This window comes from Podarcis filfolensis (assembly GCF_964270895.1).
Source record: "Podarcis filfolensis genome assembly, chromosome: 1".
Taxonomy (NCBI): Eukaryota; Metazoa; Chordata; class Lepidosauria; order Squamata; family Lacertidae; genus Podarcis; species Podarcis filfolensis.
Window position 1 is genome coordinate 78,400,769 of NC_139604.1, and position 24,424 is coordinate 78,425,192.

Consider the following 24,424-nt stretch of genomic DNA (forward strand, 5'->3'; position numbering starts at 1 on the left):
GGTTTCCTAGATGGATGGCCCACGACGCAGATGATATCTTCCAAACCACCGTAGTGGCGGTGGGGTCCCTTCCTTGGAAAAGGAGCCCGAAGCCCCTACTGCCTGTCCGTGTCTGTGTGTGGCCTAGTCTCATTCATCATTCGGCTGCCGGAGCCCTCTCCATTTTTAAAAAATTCTGCCTGATCCAGTGGAAAGACAATTTGGGCTTCCCCCACCACCTCTCTCTGTCTCTGTCTCTCCCTCCTTCCTTCCCCCGAAAAGGGGAAAAAAAAGAAAAAGAAAGAAAGCGAGCCCTTGTCCTCATTTGCATTTGCATTAAAAGCCCTGCTTCTGTCTCCGCTAAGCAAAGGGGGAAGGACTTGCAGCCTATGGGATGGCTTTAGGGCTCTGCCCCCTGCTTTTGGCTTCTCTCCCTCTCCCTTCTCTTTCGCATTCTCCCCGCGCTTTGATCTCTGCTTAACAACAGTCACGTCACGGGGGGACTCATACAGGAGAGTTTTGTTGGAAGTTAGAAAGTTTTGCAGCCTCCAGAGGGCTGTAGCAGCAGTAGCAGCAGCAGCAGCAGCAGCAAGCAGCATCTGAGGGACTCCTGGAAGGGGAAGAGCCAGAGAATCTGACTCAGTCCTTTGGAGCAAAGCTGCGTCTGCAGGAGAAGGAGCAAGGAGGAGGCGGAGGCGGCAGACATGGAACATCAGCTGCTCTGCTGTGAAGTGGAGACCATCAGGAGAGCCTACCAAGACACCAACCTGCTCAATGACAGGGTCTTGCAGACGATGCTGAAAGCAGAGGAGACCTGCTCGCCCTCGGTCTCCTACTTCAAGTGCGTGCAGAAGGAGATCTTACCATATATGAGGAAAATAGTGGCCACTTGGATGTTGGAGGTTGGTAAACGCGCTTTGCAAAAGCTTGCGCTTTCTCGCAATAAAACCATTCCGGAGTCTCTTCCTCTCTTTTCTGTCTTTCTTTACCCCCCTCCAATTTCCTGCACCCTAAAACATACTGTGAAGCATTGATTTCTACCCCCCGCCACCCCCACCCTCCACGCCTTTCCCCTCTTTCCTATAGACTTGGGGTAGATAAGATAGAATGCAGCCTTTACGCTGTCACCAATAACGGGGGGCTTGTCGAGTTAGTATATAGAGTCAATTCGTGCAAAAAAAGAGAGGGGGGAAACAAGTTTTGGAAGTTTCAGAAAGACGCCCCCCTTCCTCGTGCCTCTGCGGGATCCTAAAGGTGGGATCGGCAGATCCCTGGAGCATGCCCCCCTCCGGATTCTTCGGCAGCCCTTCAACCTTGCCATGAATCGGACTAGGATTTTATTTTAAATTAATATCCATGGACACGTATGCAAGTGCTCCCCGTGCCAGTATTATGCGCCATCTTTGTTCTTTTATTGCAAAGGCCAAGTGTTTATTAATAATTAGAAAGGCAGGAGCCCGCGGAAGGGGGAGAGAGGAAAGTGGGGTTCCCGGGGGGACCCCGGGCAGAGGGGATCGGGCTCCTGGCTTGCAGATCTTGGGGAGTTGCTGCTGGAAACTTTTCTTTGTTCAGAGAGCAGAAGCGAGCCTCTGGGCTTCCCCCTTGGAAGACATGCTTCTGCTGCACGAACTTGTCGGCAAGGTCGCCCGGCAAAAACCGGTGTGGATTTCGCCTTCCGTCGGCGACACGTGTTTGTGGGGGTTCCCATCAGGACCAGGGGCGTCTGGGCTACATTTTCAGCCCTTTTGCGAAGACCTGCGGTCTTGCGGTCTATTTTTAATTAATTTTTGAAAGCCGGGGCGCTGGCAAATGTCGCACGTTGCTTCCTGAGGGAGAGAGAGAGAAGAGGACTGGGGAGCCCTGGAGTTTGACTTCGGGGTGTCCCCCTGGAGAGTCCCCCGGGTCTCATCCCAAGGGGGATCGGTAAAGGACCCCCGCGGCGGTGTTTTCAGACTCTTTTGGGGGCTCTGCAGATTTTTTAAATATTTTTAAATATTTTTTGAAAAGATGACGTCTGGGGAAAAAGGCTTGCAGCTGCCTCACTGGACGCCACCTTTGTGTCTCGACGAAAGCGGGGGTCGGCAGCTCCCAAGTCAGGGGGAGCCAATAGGGGGCATCTAGGCCGTGGCCCCCAACGGGTTGAAACCCCCTTCCCCAATTTTTTTTGGGGGGGCGCTTGCCGTTCAATAGGGCCCCCCTCAAAAGCTCCAATTTTTTTTCTTGCCCGAACGCCGACCACGTTTTTGAAAGCCACATTTTGCTCAACTTGCGACTTTCTCTTTCATTTCTTCTCTTGCACTGTTTCGTCGGTTTATTTGTTTTTATTCAAGGAAATTCACTTAATTTGTTCTGTTTTTTCCCCTTCACCACCTCATAGCCACTGAAAGCAAGTTGGTTGCCAGAAGGCATGGGGAACTCCTTGAGGTTTTTTATTTTACTTTTTAAAGTGCTAGTTTCAACAGGCTTTCTTTCCCCTCCAGGTTTGTGAGGAGCAGAAATGTGAAGAGGAGGTTTTCCCCTTGGCTATGAACTATTTGGACCGATATCTCTCCTTCGAACCCCTCAAGAAAACTCGCCTGCAACTGCTGGGAGCTACCTGCATGTTTGTGGCTTCGAAAATGAAGGAAACCATTCCTCTAACTGCAGAGAAACTGTGTATTTACACTGATAACTCCATTAGACCCAACGAATTACTGGTAATTTCCTATTTAATTTCATCAGGGAAACAAAGCTATAAACCTCAGCAAGGAAAAGAAATAGATTTATATCCTCATCATAACCCACACCTCTCATTTGAGGTTTGAGAACTGTGTTTGGCTTTCCCCGGCTTGCGCTCTTCCCGTGTTATCCAGACAAGCTTCTAGACTACCTGAATGGAAATAACAGATATGGCCAATATGGTTCTTGAGATTTCTGAATGACAAAGCCAGGGGTGCATAATATCCCTTCCACATTCCTTGTGGGGCGTGAGCCCTATTGAACTCCTTAGGATTTATTTCCAAGTAAACATGCGCCAAGGAGACAGACTTGCTGAGCTGCAATCCTAAGCACACTTTTCTTTCTTTTTTTGTGGCGGGGAGTAAACAAATATTTTTAGCAACAGTGTATAAAGTCAACCTCTGGACGGCTGCAGCCCATATTGTGCAGTAGATTAACTGAATGAAAATTCCCTAATATGTTAAAGCCTTATTATTAACTCACAACGAGGAGAAATACAGTAACAAGATGGGGGAGAGGCGGAAAAATGGGTGGCTGGCGCCCTCTTGCGGTAGAAACCCATCCGTCCGGCCGCATGCCTGGTTAATGGAGCGCTGGTTCAGAGCAGCTGGGTGGTGGGGGGGCTGGAGTGGGGGGGGGAGGGAGGGAACAGAATTATGTAATTTTCCTGTGGAAAGGCACCTTTCCCGCCTGCTTCTGTTCTCCTCCGGTGGCATTATGGCTGCTGCCATGTTTGGCAACAGCCCATTTTTTGCTGGCGAGGCTCACCCTCCTGCACAAAGCAAGGCACCTAAAGTGAAGCAGACTTCAGGATACAGTGTTAGGATAGCTACTCTGCCAACAAACGCTGCATTTCCAGGTGCTTATAAAGGGAACTTTGTAATCACATTTTTCTCTCTTTCTCTCCTTTCTTCCTCCCCCCCCCCCTTGTAGCAAATGGAACTGCTTCTGGTGAATAAGCTGAAATGGAATCTGGCTGCCATGACCCCTCATGACTTTATTGAACATTTTCTAAGTAAAATGCCTGTGGCTGAGGACAGCAAGCAGATCATCCGTAAACACGCCCAGACTTTTGTGGCTCTATGTGCTACAGGTATGAGCCTTGCACTCTCCAGAAGGCGTGTTGTGTGTCTGTGTACCCCAGCAAGCACACCCTCCTCCCTTTACCCGCTGCCCAGAATCCCATAGGCGCACCCTTTAAAACTGGGCACTAAATTTTCAGCTTAGCTCATGCACTAAGCAGGTGTCTCCTTTTCCAGAACCCGGATTACTTTTGCCAAAGGTGAGTTTGCCAGAAAGAGGCATTTCCTCTCTGTTTCGAGGCTGAAAATCGCTTTGCGGAGTGTGGTTCAGCCTGGGGGAAAGTGGTTAGATTAGTTGTCCGTTGCAGAGCGTCATGCTCTCAGAGGTCTGCCCAAGAGCTTCAGGGCTGGATGGCCTTGGAAACCTGTTTTTTCCCTCTCTTGTTGTTGCTGTTCTTGCCATTTTAAAGTCATTGGGGTGCAGGGTTTGTGTCCGCTTTCTCTGGAACATTTAGAATTGAACCTCTTCCCGCCCATTCCCAATCCTTAAGTGCTGCTGGCAGAGGGCAGGAGCAAAGAAGTTGAAGTGGGCCCAATGTAGAAGTTCTCTGGCCAAGAGCTGAGTCTCTACTGTCCACACCCTGCTGACCACGTGCTGTGCTGAAGCCATGTGCGCTCAAAACCGCGGGAGGAGCCAGAGACTATGACAAAGCTCCAGGATTTCATAGAGAGGGGACTGGTTTTTTGTTTCAAGGGCAATCTTGTGTGCGTGCGCATGCCAGCACTTTTAAGCACTCTTCCCCCGCCCTGCCACTTCCCTTGTTGCCGTTTCATTTCCTTGATTCCTTATTCCAACCACCCTATTCCTATTCCTTACTCCTTTCACCCCCTAAATGACAAGCAGGAGTCTGAGACTGGAAATGTGTTGTTGCATTCCTGATGTTCAGGTAGCACAGCTGGTGCTTCTTTGCAGCAGGCCAAGTGGGGAAGGGGGGGTGTGAATATTAAAAAAGGGGGGAGAAAAATTAGTTTTCCTCCAGTGTGGCAAGAATGATTTGGAAATAGCTAAAGGACAACGAAGCAAAGGTCACCAATGCTCACGTTCCTTTGAACGGAAGCCTGCAGTGTTGACTCTTGAGGATCAAACTGGTGTTTTTTGCATACATTCTGGGAGTGTTTCTATTGGTGAAATGCGATTTGTCATTTTCCCAGGTAGGCACGGGACAATTGAGCTTGAATAGACTTCTCTGAGCTTGGAAACTTGAATTGCATTTAAAATCCAAGTTGATGCTTGAAGTTAAAGCCCAGCAGTTTGTGATGTCACACCTGAGATGTATTTGATGGAAAGATCCAAGAAAAACAACAAGCAGATTTCCCCCTCACACCCACCCACCCACCCACCTCCCCTTGTTGGTTTTAAACAGGCCGTCCTACTGCAGGGTTTGGTTTAGAGAGGTAGCCGCAGACTCTCCAAAGAGAAATATGTAAATATTGTAAATATTTTTCAATCTCGCCTTTCATCCTGAGCCTAACTGTAGGACTGTATGCAGCTCAGGGTTTTCTAGAAAATGCATTCCTCACCATGCTCTTTAAAAACATTAGGGCATTTATTTGCTTTTTAAAAATAGTTTTTAGTCTTAAGCACAGTTACCTGGGAGTAAGCACCACTGAATCCACTGAGACTTGCCGCTGAGTAGACATGAACAGGAGTGCTCTGTAAAAAGAATCAAGTTTTGGGATATAAAATAGATTTGTTTAGAGCAAGCTAGCAAGTCCCAATGGTGAGACAAGCCTTGTAACCACAGAGTGGGTTTTCGAGCCTGTTTGTTTGTTTGCTTCTTACCCCCAAACAGCGTCCTCTTTTGGATATGGGGATGTTTAACCTGGGTTATTGCGCTGGCAGCAGCAGTTCCGCAGTGATGAAAACAAGAATAGTTCAAAGGTCGGAGGCTTGCAAAGAGCCAAGTTCTTTGATCTGCTGTCAGTGTTGTTACGTTTCTGGTTTAGAAGGCACGTCTAGAGGCCTATCTTAAACATTGTTCTAAACGCCATACGTAGAACCGGAAAATGAATTGGTGAATGCAAACCTTGTCCAGAAAAATGTTCTATGCAGGCTTTTAAAAGAAGTGTGTGGAGGTCAACAAGGGAACCCCCAATCTTAATGAAGTCAGTGGGAATTTTGCCTAAGTAAACAGTGTTTAATAGGGTTTTATGTTGGTGAATTTATCCTTAACAGCCACATTTTAGAAAGAAAGAAAGAAAATTAATTGAGGGCTGCTGAGACAGAGATCAGGAAATGGATGCATGGCCTTTCTACAGATAGGATTGTTTTTTACTGTTTCCTCATTCTGCTATTCTAATTTGCCAAGCTCCCATCTGGATGAGTTACAAACCCTGTTTTATTGACTACTGCTGAGGCTTCATCCAAAACCCCATTGAATTAAAGGTCCGTTTGGCCATTAGAGCACAACTTCCACTTCATGCGGAATAAAGGGGGAAGGTTCCTAGAGGACTTTGCAATAGAACTACTTACTTTTAAACAGTGGGCGAAAAAGTTTAAATGAGGTGAAGGCAGGGTAAAACAAATGTTTGAGGATTTCTAGAAGTGTGGTTTTGTTCTAGATATAAAGAAGATTACAAGCAAAGGTGATGCTAAAAGGAATTCCCTTTTATGTTCCTCCTTCAGCTCTCTGTCTAACCAGACTGGATTTGCCTTGTAATTTCTCTCTCTCTCTTCTCTTTCACATGTGTGTGTGTGTTGTGTTGTTTTGTTTTGTTTTGAATATGTTTTCTCCAAAGACTCCTTTTGTGTGGTGGGAGGCTTGGGACGGAAGAAGAAGAAGGGGAAAAAATTACCACGAGTTGTTTAGCCTAATGAATAGGGCCCTGGCATGGCCAAGGAAGGCACAGATCACACAAATGAAGTGAGCTTCATTGATCCAAGCTGAGACCACTGCTTAGGGAAAAGGCCCTGCTCTAAACAAGCAGAACGATTAATTGGGACAAATATTGGGAGATTCGGGGTTTCATTCTGTTCCTCCGGCTGTCTAAACATAATTGGGTCTGCCACTGCTGCTCCGCCCCCCCCCCCATCACTTTTCTTCCGCGGAGGATTATTATCATTATTTAATGTGATTTTGCTGGAGAAAAGCCCTCCCTTTGAAATGCGTTTGCCACAATTCGCCTATTCTGCGAGCCTTTCTAAAATTGGAAGTCTCAAGGTATGCGACCAGTTGAAACCTGTTGCATCTCGCAGCCAGTGATTTATGTTCGGAGTTTTGATTTGCCTCAATGAAAAGATTTTCATTCATAGCCCCCAGCTCTCCAGACGGATGGAATTGCTGCTCCATTTAAAAAGGAAAAGGGGGTGACTTGCCTTGTTAGGAATTTTTTTTTTTTTTAAAGCGCTACAGCGCCTAGATGCCTGCTTTGTCCTCCCTTCAGGGTGGCTGGCATTCTTCTCTCTCCTCTTTCCTCCCCCCCTCCTCTCCTTTTAACAACACTGAAGTTGTTTATTCTTTTTGGATGAAGTCTCAGATAGGCTACTGGGGATGTGTGCTTCAATTGAGGGGCCCCCTTCCCCATTGTAGCTGTGTCAGGTCTAATTCATCTCACCGAAGCCCCCTTGTTCCTGAGCGCTCAATAGCGCAAGATGAGGCAATGGAGGCTGACAATGATGCCACACTCTTCCCTTGGGAGCATCCAATTACAGCCGAGAGGGGCCCCCTGATTAATATGCTGAAATTAGTGGTCTCTGCCACAAATAATTCCTTGTTGTGTCGCAACAAAAAGTCTGTCCATGCCGCTTGTCTAGAGTGGTTATAGGGACAGGCACAAACCAGTCATTTAAACTTCATTATTGCTTTTCCACCTTGGGAAGAAAGAGGGTGTGACTAGGAATTCCTCTTCCTTTTTCTCTCGCCACTTTAAAAGGAAGTACTTTGTGCATTCCCAAACTTGCTACTCTTTGAATGATCTCATGATCACTTTGCCCATTTTGGAGTCGGGGTTTTGGTTTGGTTTGGTTTTAAAGGTGGGGCCTTCATTCCAAATTGAAAAAAAGCAGAGTTTCCAAGATTGGAAAAAGAATTGAATCTGGGTGATGTAGAAGTCAGAATGCCAGATCAGGGTGGTCATTTCTGTGCTTCTTCAAAACCCTTTAGAAGCTGTACAGCAGTTAATTGGTTTGATGTGTATTCATCCAGTGGGGCTGATGTTGAAAATTTATTGATGCCTAGGCACGGGCCTTTGTAAAAGGAAAAGTAGGAAGGTAATCTCAGGCAACATGGCATAGTGTTTAAATAGCAATACATATAGTCCACGTCTTAGGGGATCATTTAAGAGTTGAGGCTTTGAGCATTTAAATGTGTGTTGCTCTGCACCGCAGTGTGCAAATGCTCCTGAATTGTGATTTCCCTCAACAACAAACCTGAGATTGAGTCTCATGATCTACCAACTGAGCTATCTCTAATCTCCCAATATTTTAAAAGGGCATATTGCCCTACTGTCAACATTTTAAATTGGAATAAGGTGCCAATATTGGGTAGGGATACTCCCAGTAGACCTATTGAACTTAAGGGACATGACAGACTAAGGTATTTTCAATGGATCTACTCTTAGTAAGACCTAATTGAATGCAAGCCATTACATTTAACAAGGAATGCGAACGAAATGATTTTTGCATAGTCCTGGAGGTGATTTTGCTGATAAAATATTCTCACACTGGTTTTCCTGAAGAGCAGCTGCAAATCACAATTTAAAATATTTACGATTTTAAGAAAGCGTTTAGCATAGTGGGCTATTGGAAGGGAAATTGCAATTCTTTAGATTGGGGTTTGTAGGTGAGCGGATGGATTGCCTCCAAGCTGCTGGGAGCGTTTATTAAGTTGATGTACATAGGTTGGCATTTTCTGCTTTCATCCTGACAATCAGATATTGAAACATGTTCCCACTCTCTTAATTTCTGGTCATGGTCAAATGAAGGCATGAATCAAACATGCCTGCTTAGGAGCCTTAGCCTCAAAATGTAAATGATTGCTTTTTTGTTGCTGTAACATTCTCTATGGCAGCTATAGGCCAAGCAATCATGGGAGTGGCTTTGCCGCAAGACCTACAGCAATGCAATTTGGAAGTGGGCCCAGGCTCTTGTCAGCGTGGTGTCATATCAGAATGTAGCTTATTGTCTGCCAGTTCTTGGGACCCCCTTACACTAAGTCCCCATTGCCCGGGGCAGTCACAGATAAGGGAAAGGTTGAAGCAAAACATTTACCGGAGGAAGTGCCCATTTACATCTGATTTCTCTGTTTCACTGTAGTGGTGAAGTCCTTGTATATGTGGGGTTCAAGTTTCCACCTTTATTTATTAGAAAGAGTGAAATTTTTGGTCAGCATATGTGGTCAGAAGTATGTTTAATGGAGGATTGGAACCTTGAACTGCAGTCCCACTCACTTCAGAGTTAATCTCATTGGACTCAGCAGTGCTTTTAAAAAGTACTATACATTTGGGCTGTTCTGCATAGATTGATTATATGAAACCATTTGGACAGAAAATTAGAAAACCCTCTAAATGTGCTCTCTCTGAACAGTGTTGAAACCAGGATTCTATACTAGCTTTAAAAATTATGGGGGGGGGGGGATTCTATACTGGCTTTGCTTGCAAACTCATGGTCTGATGATGAATGCGTTCTTTTAGCTGCTGGAGACTGAACCATCCTGAAAAACAATAGAATGCAAGATGGTGGTCCAGTTTCAAAGGAGTTGCTACAGCCTTTGGTGCAATAAAGTACCACAAAGCCCTAAATCTATGCAGCTACATGGGATTTGAAAAGGAGCTCTGATGGATTAGGCCAAAGGCCAATTTAGTCCATCAGCATGTTCTCACAGTGGCTGACCATATGTCTATGGGAGGCTTGCAAGCAGAACATGGATGCTAATACCAACACATCTCACTGAAGGAAACGATTGCATGGGTGAATTTATATGCAGGTTGGTTTTCATGGGACTGTTCACAGAGCTGGGCCAAAAAATGTTCCAAGAGATGCTGTAAGAAAAGCAGTAAGCCTAGATGCATATGTTCACATGGACACGCTCTGTTAAGCCACCTTCGCGCCTGCCCATTGGAAACCTTTGTGCACTGGGTCAGCCGCCTTTATTTGCACCCATGAGCGTAGGGTGGTATGTATATGCAAGCTCACTTCTATTTCTTTGTTTTTCCCCCCAACAGATGTTAAGTTTATTTCAAATCCACCTTCCATGATTGCAGCTGGTAGTGTGGTAGCTGCTGTGCAAGGCCTTCACCTTGGAAACACCAACGCTTTCCTCTCTTACCAATGCCTCACACATTTCCTCTCGAAAGTCATCAAATGTGACCCGGTAAGTGATGCTTGATCCGTAGTCCTGGTGCCTCCTGGATGGGGGCATCAATTCTGTTTGTGGGCCTGAAATCAAAGCAAGGCTCAAAAGTTGCTTCACATCTGACACCTTCTTCATCTTCACTTATTTATTGTCTACATTAGTACCCAAATGTCTCCTTTATGTATTGTGTGGGCTGAATGCTACCACTAGTTCCAAGCCGTTCAATGAAGAAATACCAAGAAAGGAAAAGAGAAACTCTTAATTTAAGAGGACAAGTTCAGAGGCTGTATTGATCTATAGATAATTAAATTGTGTGGACAAGTGCTCTTAAAAGTAAGGCAAGGAACTAGTGATTGCAGTGAACAGAGCTTTCTCTCTCTTTTTTAACCACGCCTGAGATTCTTTATATTGCTAAATGATGTGTGGGGGAAATGTTAACAGAATTTTAATGGTTTACAACAAGGTAGACCTGCACAGTAGATCATACTGAATTCCAAGCCCTCCCCATCCCAGCTGTTTTTTGTTTTGTTTTTTAAGTGCCCCATTATTTCATGAAAAGGTAGATGGTCCTCATAGGACTCTTCTTTTTGCCCCGCAGCTTCCTGGAGATGCTCATCAGTAACTAGTGAGCAATAAACCTTTCATGAATGAATGGGCAGGAAGGGAGCCTACAAGGAAGACCTAAAGTCAATGATCCATGCCCTAATGGTGTGTGAAGTTGGGGCAGAGTTTAGCTTTGTGCTGGAACAATGTGAAAGCCCAATAAAAAGATGCTTGGAAAAAGGTTCTTGTGAGGTCTCCAAGCACCAACAATGAGTCAAATAAAGTCAGCCCTGAGGCTTGCAACCAAATCTTGGAGGCACGGCTAAAACATTCCTTGTTTCATACGTCCATAAATATATAGAAAATATAAGAGCGCAGAAACGAGAGCTGTCGCAATTACAATGAGGTTCCTTAACGTCCTGAGACTTCATAATGAATGGAATATTGTGGTACTTTGATTGCAAATGCTTGCTTCACTACTGAATTATACATGGGTTCATGATGTTATTTTTTATTTGTCTTTCAAGCTGCCAAAGTTTTGGCTATAGGCAGTCTTTTTTCAGGATTGGATGTGCTCAGTCAGTGCAAGCAACATAGATGCCTGCGCTGATCCATCATCTGCCTGCATAGCAAAAGAGAGAGAATAGTGAAGACACTTTGAGAAAAGCAGCCTGCAGAAGCAATATTGGCACTAGGTTCTTTTAAATCACATCCTGCCTACTTTTGATTTGAGGCCAGATTAGGAGCTAAAGAAAGCACCACAGAGCTGTGTCTTGTTTTGTAGAAAGAACGCTTCATTGAAAGCAGTGCTAACTTACATTTAGTGTCAGGGTTGCAGGATGCAGTTTACCTGAGCCTGATCTACTCTCCTCATTTTTCATGAAGCCTTTGCAGAGCTCACAAATGATCCCCCTGTTGTCTTGAATGAAGGATGTGTTTTGCTAGGTGGTAGTGGTAGTGCTAGGTGGATTGAGTCACCTTGTCATGCTCAAAACTGGTTGATTTCAGTGGCACAACTTCAGCTTGAAGACTGTACCTGAAGTGCTTCAGTGGCACCAGGTCTAAATTCACTCCTTAAGTCTTGGCTTCATTTCAGATGTTGAAACAAAGTGGGGTCAGCCTTATACAGATGTTGAACTTACAAATAAGTAGAACATGTGAACGAGGAGAGCAGGGATGTGCACACTTGCTCTACCCTTTCCCAGTTGCTCTCTACAAGTTTTGAGGGTGGCTGTCAAGACATGGAGCATTGTAGAAGCATTGTAGAAGCTCGATTTTCTAGGATATACATTGCTTAGGGAGTGTGCCTAGGAAGAGCAGGGTCTCTACTGCAGCCTGTTGACCTCAAACTCTTGAAGCCCAATGGGGGTTAGAGTTAGTGCCCTTGCCTCTGCTGTCTCTCAACTTGTGTGATAAACTTAAAGGTAAAGGGACCCCTCACCATTAGGTCCAGTCGTGACCGACTCTGGGGTTGCGGCGCTCATCTCGCTTTATTGGCCGAGGGAGCCGGCGTACAGCTTCCGGGTCATGTGGCCAGCATGACTAAGCCACTTCTGGCAAACCAGAGCAGTGCATGGAAACGCCGTTTACCTTCCCGTCGGAGCGGTACCTATTTATCTACTTTCACTTTGACATGCTTTTGAACTGCTAGGTTGGCAGGAGCAGGGTGGTAAACTTAAGTTGGCTTTAATATCTGAATTGCAGTCTTGTCTGCCTATGAACCAAGTAGGTTCTCCACTGTACTTTGCCTCTGTCCAGTGCAATACATTTGACTTAGGGGTTCCGCAGCAGTTAAATGACCTGCTATCCTGCACTGATCGTGATAAGGAAATTATATTTAAGCATATTTTCATGCATAAGATGGAACTGGAGTCTATTGCATTGTGGTCTTCTGAATCATGTGAAACAATGCATTCTTACATGGTTTGGTCAATATCTGAGCTTTTCTCGGAAAGAGGGATTTTTATAATTAAAAACAATGGTTTGGATCCAAAGGTCCTCTTCTGAAGGAACATTTTACACATCACACTGGAGTGTTACACAGGAAATAGGGGAGCGGGTGGCGCTGTGGTCTAAACCACTGAGCCTCTTGGGCTTGCCAATTGGAAGGTTGGTGGTGCAAATCTGGACGACAGGGTGAGCTCCCATTGCTCTGTCCCAGCTTCTGCCAACCTAGCAGTTTGAAAGCACACCAGTGCAAGTAGATAAATAGGTACCACTGCAGTGGGAAGGTAAACGGCATTTCTGTGCACTCTCTGGCTTCTGTCACGGTGTTGTGTTGTGCCAGAAGCGGTTTATTAATGCTGGCCACATGACCCGGAAAGCTGTCTGTGAACAAACGCCAGCCCAGCTCCCTCAACCTGAAGCGAGATGGGCACTGCACCCCAGAGTCACCTTTGACTGGATTTAACCATCCAGGGGTCCTTTACCTTTTTACCTTACACAGGAAATATAAAACCTAAGATGTTTGGTTACTTGCTGAAACTCTTGCACAAACGGAATCACGGTGCAATTCTTTCTGTTAGCACTTGTCCAAGCCCTTGGGAATAGCATTCACAGCTGCTTTCCAAAGATTTTCTGTTCTTTGGATTCAACCCACCAGTGTCTTTCAAAAGAGCTATGATCCAGAGAACTCTGTTCAGTATGCATTGGGACTAAATTTTCCTGACCACAGAAAGGAGGTGAACCTCAAAAGGTGCTAGAGAAAATGGTTTGTGGTTTGTTTATTTACAGAAGCACTCAATTTCTTGCCTCATGCATTTTTAGTTACTATGTTCATCATTAGACACAGCTACAGACAAGAGTGTGATTCAAGCAATTCTATTATAAAATTTGGCACATGAACGTTATGTAGAAACACATTCTTAAAAATCTCTGAGGTTCCATGGATATTCTTTTGTAAAAAAAAAAAAAAGGCTTGATGTGTCTGTACATAATTCCAGTTTGCTAAATTTTATGTTGTCATACTTTTGAATTGTTTTTAGGTGTCTCCAAGAAGGAGTATGGTGCACTAAAAATGCAGTGGACAAAAGAAAAATGGGGTTATTCTGTAAATAAAACATTTTTATCAGCTTTTGAAGCTTACCACCCTTTGGCAGTAGAGGCTGAATGTCAGTGATGCCTCCCCCTTTCAAGCTCAGTTTTTATCTAATAGCAGCTTCTGAACTGTAGGAACATGGCAACCTGCCTTTAACCAAGTCTGCATTGTCTGCACAGGGGACCAGCTAACTTGTGGCCTTCCACAGCTGCCACCATTCCTGGCTGAGGCTGATGGTCCATAATCATCAGATGGATGGGAGTTGCAGTCCAAAAATCAGGAGGGCACAAAAAAGTTTTTCTGGGTTGCTTAACATAGAATTTGCACTTTATCTTCTACAAGTGCATGGGTTTTCATAATGTGTCACACACTCGTCAACTTTAAAGTTTAAAAACCACAGAGATCAACATTTCATTTCATTTGAACATCATAAAATATACTTAAAATTCTTGGCTGGAATAGATGACCTAGAGGATTTAAAAAATAATAATTTACAGTTAATTTTTTACTTTTAACCACGAGAAAGTAAAAGCTAAAATTAATAGCACCTGACTGAAATTCCTTTATGGTTCATTTTGGTAGGAGTCCAATTTCCCATTTTGCTTTTGATCAGTGGTAATTAGAAGTCAGATAGCCACCATTAGACTCTTGGGCTGTCTTCCATCGGCTCTGTTCCTGACATTCATTTCAAGGCCAGAAAATTGCTACATTCAATTTGTTTTCGATGCTATCTGTTAAATACATTGGAATTTGTGTGGCTTCACACTGGGAGCATCTTGTCTGTAACCACAGTGGACCAGGCAATAAATATTGCAGGATTCTTAAGTTGTCTCTGTTACTTTTCTTTGATCTCCAAATCCCAAATTGACTGACATACAGCCTGATCACAGCTTAGTTATAGTAAAAAGTTATGTCTTTATGTTAGTAGAGCACACTCATTTGCTCGCAACTCTCAGGCCTGGTCTGAACAAGCTCTAAGTAAACTTTCCCTAATCTGATGCCCTCTAAAGGTTGTTGGACTACAATTCTCATAATCCACAGGTTCCCTGTTTTAATGTCATTATCGATTGATGGTTCCAATAATTCAATACTAGGCAGTTGTAGCCCAATGCAATCAAATATATATTAGTTTCTAAGGAACAGGATTCCAAAAACATAATCACAGAGTCAGCACTGCCAGACATAACTTTAATACTACCACCTGTATTTCTTCCCTGGATGCCTAGTGCAAAGTGAGAGCTTTTGGCAAAGTTGTTGAGCTTGCCATACATTCCAGTGATTTCCACCCAGACAGTTTCCGACTGCCGTATTCCGGCTATGCCCGGGAAATTATGGACGTATGGCAGCCCTACACTTCTCACGAGGCTTTGGAGAAGATGGGATGCTGCATGAGTTTTGCTTGCTACTTTTGAGATTCCACAGTGTCTGGCCCATGGTAACTCCCTTGACATTCATGTCAAGCATTGAGAAGGGAAAGTCAGAAACAGCAAGGTTCTAGTTGGTTCCAAAGCTCAAAATTGAGTTTCAGACATCAATACCAACTCTTGAGTTCCCTGCATCTGCTGAAAGACTTGCTAGTAATCACTGGGGAGAAAAAGCAGCGTGGAGCTAAAATTTGCAGGTCCCCTCCAGTGACAACGAATCTTTTGGTCACAATCCCTAAAACCATATGTGCTATGCACCCAGTTTTGTTTGTTTTTACAAATCTTGTGAGTGTCCAGTCACCCTCTAGCAAGCTTGATGAGCTTCAGCATTCCTCCAGCCCAAATCCTGGGAAGATGTTGGGGTATCAGCTCCACAATTGGACTGCACTTGGAGAAGGGAGTAGGGATCCCACTATGGGATCCCACTATGGAATTTGCTCCCACAAGAAGCAGGGGTGGCCATCAACTTGGATGGCTTTAGAAGACATTTATGGAGGAGAAAGCTATCAGCAGCGACTATCCCTGATGGCTGTGTTCTACAACCACTGACTGAGGCAGTATGCTTTTAGGACGGGGGGATGTTGCTGTGCTCAGGTATCTGCTTGTTTCCCACAGGCTTCTAGTTGGCCACTTTGAAAACAGGATGCTAGGCAAGGTGGGCCACTGGCCTAATCCAGGAGATCCTTCCAACATTTCACTTTGCTTCAAAGGCATCTTCTGGTGGGCATGTGTTTGTGTGTGTGGTGATTTCCAAATCCAAGAGCAGAACTGGGGGCTACATCACACTGTGTTTTCAAGTATCTTCACAGCATGAGTCCCCGTCAGGAAAAAGGGCAAAGGATAAATAAATGATAGTAGTGGTGGTGATGACTGCCGAGAGCATTGTGTTCCTTAACTCCAAGCTTAGAAGAAGAGTTTGGGGCTAGTCTCTGTCAACACCGTAGTTGTAAGATGCGACTGCCATATTGGAAGTGTGTGACAGAAATGAACTGCATGCTTACTGTGCATGGAGATGGGATGGGGCTGAGGATTGTCCCTGATGTCATGCTGAGTTTTGGAAACTACAGCATGAATTTAGGGGTAAGACCCGTGCCCCCTTGGAGCAGCTGGAATTTGTGGACGCCAGAGGTCTTGCTTTGTTTAGAACTCCGACCACGTCTATAGGTTTGATAATGCTTTCTCAGTTGTTAATTTGTGTGTACGTGTTTGTGTGTGTGTGTGTGTGTGTGTGTGTGTGTGTGTGTGTGTGTGAATATGAGTTCCTCTTAAGTGTTATAGGTAAGCCTTCCCCAACCTTGCACCCTGCAGGTGTTTTGGACCACAGCTTCCACCAATTCCATCCAGCACAGCCCTACAGACTGGGGCTGATGCGAGTTGGTGTTCAAAACACCTGGATCTCACCAGGTTGGGAACGACTCCCGATAGGTGGAATTGGTCTGGCCACTCAGCTTAACAGAGTCCCAACAGGGGACCTTCAAGTGATGAGTGTATCACAGGTGGGTGGCCAGTATTTGAATATGAGAAAAAATATAATATGCTTTCGTTCAATATGGAGTTGTTGACTATACTGTTCAGTTATGGTTGAATCAAACTCACAACTTTCCCCAAACTTTCTGAAAGTGATAGAATATGTTTTTAAAACTCTTGTGGAAAAGCCTATATATTTCTTTTTATATTTCTTATTTGGGTTAAATAAGAATGTGTCAGATCAGAGTAGGTACTTCATACCATGGAAACACCATATTCGTATCTATTAAGAAAAGCCAGCGCTGTGTAGGGTGCCTATGGCATAATTGCTTTAGGATATAGGGTGTTTCTTTTTGCAATTTAAAATACTGTCTCTCTGTCAAGAGGAAATATTACACTAGAGTTTAAACCAGTAAAGGTCAAAGGTTATTTGTTTTCAGTGAGCTGTAACTGATGGTCTGATCTGCTTAGAGGTAGGATTAACCTCCCTCTCTCTCAGAAGAGGCTTGCAGAGAATTGTTTGCTTGGGTTTTTAATCTTATTTTACCCCCCAAATGCCATGTGGTAGAGAAGGTTCTTGTGGCAGCGGAATCAGTGAAAAGCTGGTAGGTCACACAAGAAGCTTCTGAATGAAGGCAGAATTGAAACAGGAAAATAAAGAAAACAGCAGGCAGGTCACCATCTCAGGAAAACAACATTCATTCTCAGTCATGCACATCCTAACACTTTTGACGGCAATTTATCATGGAAGACTGGGTTCACCGCAAGGGCTAGCACATGTCATAGGTTAAATCAGAAAAGGCAATCCCAAAAGGAAACTTCAAAGTTCTTAATACACAGAGTTAAACATATTGAAAAAAGCTTCTGCGATGTTTGTTAGAAAGACAGGAGTAAACAGTGAGCCAAAGGAATTTCGGCAGACTGCTGTGGGATTGTTTGTTTTGCCTATTTAAAGCACTTGGCACTGAAGAAGGTATCCCACCAACACACAGGGATGCATGTACTGGTGATCAACCAGGTCTCATTCCAGTCTTAATTCCTAGTTGGCATGGCTGATCCTTTTGGGACCAATTCCAGAAAAGTAGCCATGTTAGTTTGTTGCAGAAACAACAAGGAAGAGACCTTTGGCACCCAAAGTTCATGCCGCAATCAATTTGTTACTTTTCTTAAGATGTCAAAACTCTCCTTTTTGCTGTTCTTATGCTGTTTAAATGTTTCCAAATCTCCTAAAATATCCTATCTCAATGCATTTTCCCTGCAGACAGTGTGGATGAGTACTAAGTGGTCGCCATATAAAATACAATAAAGGGGCTCTGGGTAGTATTTTCAAAATAGAAAAGTATGCCATATTGTCAGAGTATATTAAGTTCGTTGAGCTGTGTTTACACTGCCGGCATTCAAGAAAAAAGCTTGGTTCATCAGCTATGATGTACTCTTTAAAGCCCTTCCTGTAGTTAGACATCAATAGATGCTTACCATTTTACTACTGGCGAAAAACCCCCACACAGCCCTATATGTTAATAGCTTTCTATACATTCTGACCTCTGTTGCATACATGAAATGGCCTAGTTCATGTTGTATATATGAAATCCATAGTCTTCAGCCATTTCAGACCAGAAACCCACCTATAATTCAAACATGGATTTCTTAATTTTTTACTATCTGTTTGCTTCTGCTACTTTAGATCAGGCCATACTCTGGTACTCTGTCCCGACCCATCAGTTGAAAACCAATGGTATATATTATAATAGCCATTGAATGGGAAACTAAAGATGGCTGTGGGCTTCATGCAGAATTATTTAATATGCCTAGCGTCACATTAAGTTTTCACTTCAGAATACATTTGCCCGAAAAAGCCTATATCTGCAATGAGCATTGAAGGCTCACACAGCAAATATGGACAGTGATTCAAAGTTCAGGCTCTCAGATTTGTTTATTGACTGGGTTGTGCACTACAGGAGGGAAGGGGGGGGAGAGAGTGGTCCTTCAAACATTGCTGGACTATAATTCCCATCATCTCTAGCCATGAGCAATGCTGGTGAGGCTGATGGGAACTGGAGTCCCAACAGTTCCCTGTGGCCTGGAGGGCTACGAATTTCCGCCTCCTACTCCACAGGAAGGCTTCTTTACTCATTCAGTTATAAGCGCAAAGGAGCTACTTCCTTTGAACTGACTGGAGAAGCCCAGATCAGAGCGCCCTCGGAAAGAACGACAAAGCCTCAAAACCTAGCTGGTGAATCTTCCAGTGATTACTTCATAGCTGTTGATGATACTTCTGTCCTGTAAGGAGACCTAGAGAAGATGCTCCAGTGGTCTGCTTGCTTACTGGCTTTTCTGTTGAGAATAATAGCTGTGGACCATTTAGATTAATTAGTGGTGACCTTCTATTGAAATGAACACTTGCACCCTCTGCCTTGGGTGATACTTGCGTCTTCCGCCTTGGGTGACTTGGAAGTTATATGTGCAGAAGCAGAAATTGCATTCCGCAACGGGCAACCAGCCTTTTGCGAGGAATTGGAGACATCTGGGTGCCAAGTTTGGCACCTAACATCTCTTAACTGGCTGGCACGGCTGCAATGCGGCACCAGTCAGCTGTTATGTGGGGCAGCACAGAGCTTAAAAATGCATGGCTTTTGGTGTTGCAGGGCCCTGCGAATCACCTGGCTTGCGCCACACCAAAAGCAGCACACGTATCAGGCACGCCCAAAACAGTTGCTACCTGTATTCATTATTTCAATATTTTGTGTGAATTGAGTTGTTGGCTGTTTTGGGGACGCGGGTGGCGCTGTGGGTTAAACCACAGAGCCTAGGACTCGCCGATCAAAGGGTCGGCGGTTCAAATCCCCATGACGGGTTGAGCTCCCATTGCTCGGTCCCTGCTCCTGCCAACCTAGCAGTTCAAAAGCACGAAGTGCAAGTAGATAAATAGGTACCGCCCCAGCGGGAAGGTAAACGGCGTTTCCGTGTGCTGTTCTGGTTCGCCAGAAGCGGCTTAGTCATGCTGGCCACATGACCCGGAAGATGAGCGCCACAACCCCAGAGTCTGCCATGACTGGACCTAATGGTCAGGGGTCCCTTTACCTTTACCTGGGGAAGAAAAGCAGGATACAAGGAATAAAGGAAATAATAACAAAGTGTGAACATCAGGGGCCAGGGTCACCAGGCATTCTCCTGATTTTTCTTCCCACCTCCAATTTCATATCTACATCACGTGCATTGGGCTTTTGAGTTGGAGAACACAGTGGTGGCCACTTCTGTATTATTATGGCTTATTTATGACTTACTCTTTTCCATTTGTTTATTTGCTTTCTAGGGATAAGCTATTTGGCTGTGCACACTTCTCTCTGTTTTGCTAAAGAGTTTTCCCCTTCTCTTTCGCAGGATTGTTTACGAGCCTGCCAAGAACAGATTGAATCCCTCCTTGAATCTAGTCTACGCCAGGCGCAGCAACACAACATATCTTCAGAAACAAAGACTGTTGAAGATGAAGCTGATCTTTCCTGCACACCCACTGATGTTAGAGATGTGAATATTTAAGGAGGACTTCTGCAGTTGGGTTTGCTTGGCAGTACCAGCAAACAACGAAAGGGCATCTGAGAAGGAAGTGGAATCAGGATCTTCTCCCCCCGCCCCTCCCTCCCCCCACCCAGGAAAACCTTTTCTCCAGGACTTTTTATACCAGAAGGGAAAATGTCATTCATTCTTTTCTTCGCTATTCCTTCCTACCCTTTGTGACTCTTAACAGACAACCCCCCCTTCACTCTCAACCGTCTTAAAAAGAAAAAAAAATAGTATTTGCATGATCTCCAGGGGTTTGTGCTACAAAAATAGAAGATTTTATACAATAATAATCAATTAGTTTTTTATATATTAAAGTGTTTTTGTCTTTATGTTGTAAAAATAGGCATTAACACACACACACACACACACACACACACACACACACACAGTCTCTCCAGGGGAGGTATTAGATTTGATTCTTGCATATTAAAAAGCCAACCATTTTTAAAGTAGAAGAGGGTGTGTTTTTTTAGATAGGTTATATGTGTTTTGGGTGTGTGTTTTTTTCCTTTAAAAAGCATAGCTTTAATGCAGTTCTAGGCTTTTCTGTATCTTGCTTGCTTATGCATTTAGTCACTTTATAATTCATCTGTAAATGTTTATTTTATCCCCTTAGGTTTTTATCCTCTTCACCTTATAAATGGTTTTAATGTAACCTTTACGTTAGTATATGTTAGCAATCAGCATTATTATATGTTAATCTTCTGTGCCTGTGGATTACCTGTGTGTAAGGCTTCTAGGGGTTCCAGCTTAGCATGGCCAGGAAAAGATCCGACATTCTGTTCCAACATTAAAGAGAAGTTCCAATAGCTATATAATATATTTTTGTAACCTTCCTATTTTTGTAGTGTACAAAAACGTGCTGGTTTTCACCCAAACGATACACAGCCTAATTCTATCCAGGTTGAATCCACAGTTTTATCTTCTTTTTTATTATTATTATTGTTTTAAAACCATTCCATTTCAAAGCACTTTCAGTTCATTAGGTATAGGAAATACTTTCTTTTTTTGTGTGTGGGAATTTTTTTTTCTTCAAATGGAATGGTTTGGAAATTATATATATAAATATATAAATATATATATAAAGTGCTTGTGTGCAAACTCAGAATTGCAAAGCAAGTGCATTTAACTATGGTGTGAGGAAAGGTGGGGTTGTTGTTTTTTTCTGAAGGGTTGTGTTCCAGTCAGAGAAATTGCATTCACAAAATTGCCAGGATATCTTCCTAACCTTTTCAATAGAAGAGATGTTTAGAAATCTTTTGGTGCCAATTCATTTTTTTAAAAAAATATAAATTTAGGGGCCTGAAAGGTTTACCTATAGGACACATATTTTGAGAATTGTCTCTAGATGTTGTACAACTGAAGGCTATTAAACACTAAAATATATAATTTATAGTTAAGGCTAAAAAGAATATTTATTGCAGAGGATGTTCAGAAGGCCAGTATAATTTGTAAAATAAATCACCCCCTTGATTCTGAGAAAACAAAAAGATCTTTCTGCCCTTGATGTTGCAGTTTTAACTCATCTTACTAAGAAATGAGGACATGTCAAGATAGTACCACATTCGGCCCAGTTGTTTCCAAAATAACCACGAGAAAGCACCATAGTTAAAAGTGTAGAATTGGTGTACTTGAAAAGAAAAGTAAAGTTCTTAATCCAGTGTAATTCCCCTCCTTTTTTTTTTAATTTAGCTACAAATAGAAAATTTGCACATCTTGGCTATGTATCTTTTTTATTATTATTGTAGAAAGTAGCTGAAGGGACGTGGACATAGCTGTTGAAGTTGATGCTTGAGGAGAATGTGATGGCAAAATGTATGTGAGAAACTGCCGCTAAGGTGTTGATTGTAAAAAACAAAAAAAAAGTTTTAAAAAGGAAAAAAAAAGGAGCGGACGCTCCCATTTTTTTTATTGAGCTGCTATGGATAAATTCCCAGCATGAATTGAAAAGAAAAATTAACATTGCTTTTCTGTATCTTTGTCATTGTGTTTTGCTGCTATTTTGTGGTCTTTTTTTTTTTTTTTGGTTATACAATGTCATATACTGCCATGTTATAGGTTTTAAATTTTCTCATAGAAAATTATATTATTGACATTTTTTGGTAGATTTTTTTTTTTTATGTGATCAATTTTTACTTAATGTGATTTACTGCTCTATTCCAAAAAAGGTTCCTGCTTCACAATACCTCATACTTCAGTTAACCGTGTTTAGATCAGGTTTTAATGTTCGTTCACAATGCCTCATAGTTCTACTGCAAGCTGAAATGCATTGGACATTATTCTGAATGGGTCTCGCGATTTGCAACTAGTTTGTGCTAATGTTAAAACAGCAGACATTTCAGAAGATTGAGTAATGTCAGGTTCTTTTGGTTATGTGTTTTTTTGTTTTTGTTTTTTTATAAAGTGGATTCTTTTTTTCTGATCTGGGGTTTATTATCATAGTAGTTTTTAAGCTGTGTTATTAGCCACATTTGATATATGAAAGGTGCATTATAATATAACTCTTATATGCCCGATGCTTTCCATCACTGGGGAATCATCATGCGGTATGATAGGTTATCTTCTGGAATTTAAGTATTGTGTGTGTTTAATCTGTTATGATATATTAGGGTTTTTGTTGATGTTAATTATAGCATAATGCTAATTTAAAAAAAAAATACAAACAACAACCTGTAAATCTCATTAAGTAAGCCAGCTAACAGAGTTGTATGGTGAAGAATAATCTAGTTGCCTGTATGCTGCTAAACCAAAACAGAATTAGAACTTCATTTTTGAGGGCAAACGCAGTTAAGATCCTACCTAAGCTTATTCAAATGGAAATGGACAGCAGGCTTTTAAGGCTTCTAGCATCCGCAGGACCCACGAGGACTGGATTCATTCTGTCCAAATTTCAGGAACATTTCTTACTGCTTACCTCATAGACATTTCTGTTTGTGGCATCTCTGTGTCTCTGAACCAAACAAGATTATTGAGTTAGTGGTTGTTGGTTATATTATGTGTTGCTCACTGAGAAGCGGCAGCGTGTACTGCAAAATTTTAAGTATTGTATGTACTAAAAGGCCAAATGCTGTTAAGTGGGTTCACGTGCCAACAGAGATGCTTTATTTGTCACATTGTTATAACGATCTATAGAAAGCAAAACAAATCAGATTTGTATCTTTAAAAAAATAATAATATTGTACTTATTGGCATCACTGGTCTGAAATGCACATGTTCACCAACAGACCTGTAACAGATAAGTTTCCAGCAAAAGAAAGAAGAATAAAGACCTCCCCTAAAAGTCTAGAAATAAATTTGTAAAACCCAATGCTTGTGTCCTGTGCTTTTATTCAGTAGGAACGGTTTGTGAACCACAAATCTGCTGCACTCAATTATCCTTTATTTTTAGAAGCGTTCATGATTCAGTATACTGAATCTATAAAGATTGAGATGTTGAGTAATGTTTTCACACATTGCCAGAATAAAGCAATGATCAGAATATATTCTTGGCACAAGCCTTCCCACACTCACTAACACAATGCAAAGTTTCTATATAATGGATCACATTTTTTAAAGAAGCCTTTATTTCACAAATACGATGCATTTACAGACCCATGTAAAAAGGTTGTCTCAGTCCTTGACAGTGTTTTGCAAAGTTCCTAATGAAATATATGGGCCAGCATTTTCTTTCAGTTTGTTAAACATGACCAAAAAAAGCTTTCACTTTTCTCTTAAGTGTAACACTAGATTCTCTACCTGCTCTGACTAATTATATTAGTTTTAACATGTGGACCACATCCCATACCTTTACAATGCAGTCTTCTGATGTCTAGGTCCTTGCGCTTCTCTTGTGTGCCTGATTCTGTGAGTTACAACATGTCCTGATACTATGATCGCCCTATGCTGGTGGGCAAGAGTCTCTCAATGGAGCTCCCTCTCTGAATGGGCCCTCCTTGCCACAGTTACCACTGCCCAGACATTTCGTTTGCAGAGTCCACACAATTGCCCATTGGAAGGTACTGATCTATCTTGACAGCAGCAAAAGCCAGGGGGCTCCAGGAGGTATGGCAGTGGGGACCCAGCCCTGGTGCCATCTTGGAAGATGCCAAACAATGCCAACCCCTGGCGCTGGTCCTGCGTTTACCCTCAAGACAACTTTGCAAGGTGAACATAATGGTTGATCAAGGTTTTGAACTTTGATTTCCCTTGTCCAAACCCAACAAAATTAGTTGCAAATTTAATCCTCCAAGGCCATGCAAGATGCGTAGGCTTAAGGGGGGATCCATTCAAAGGTAAGCACTTTTAAAAGTCTTCGTTATTTCAGTGTGAGAAAGTGGAGCA

General features: G+C 43.0%; 1 protein-coding gene across 1 annotated transcript; it reads left to right on the plus strand.

Moving 5' to 3' along the window:
- The first annotated feature begins 375 nt into the window (after positions 1-375).
- On the plus strand, positions 376-23,411 carry CCND1 (cyclin D1). The gene is made up of 5 exons (XM_083602750.1): positions 376-881; positions 2,460-2,675; positions 3,631-3,790; positions 9,942-10,090; positions 19,925-23,411. Exons 1-5 carry the CDS (start codon positions 684-686, stop codon positions 20,078-20,080), a joined length of 879 nt encoding a protein of 292 aa, XP_083458876.1. The 5' UTR covers positions 376-683; the 3' UTR covers positions 20,081-23,411.
- Positions 23,412-24,424: the final 1,013 nt, after the last annotated feature.

Bases quoted from the DNA above. Each gene is read 5' to 3' on its own strand.
- CCND1 (XM_083602750.1), top strand. From the start codon at position 684: ATGGAACATCAGCTGCTCTGCTGTGAAGTGGAGACCATCAGGAGAGCC. The intron at 2,676-3,630 runs GTAATTTCCTAT...CCCCCCTTGTAG, and splicing joins TTAGACCCAACGAATTACTG to CAAATGGAACTGCTTCTGGT. The intron at 10,091-19,924 runs GTAAGTGATGCT...TCTCTTTCGCAG, and splicing joins AAGTCATCAAATGTGACCCG to GATTGTTTACGAGCCTGCCA.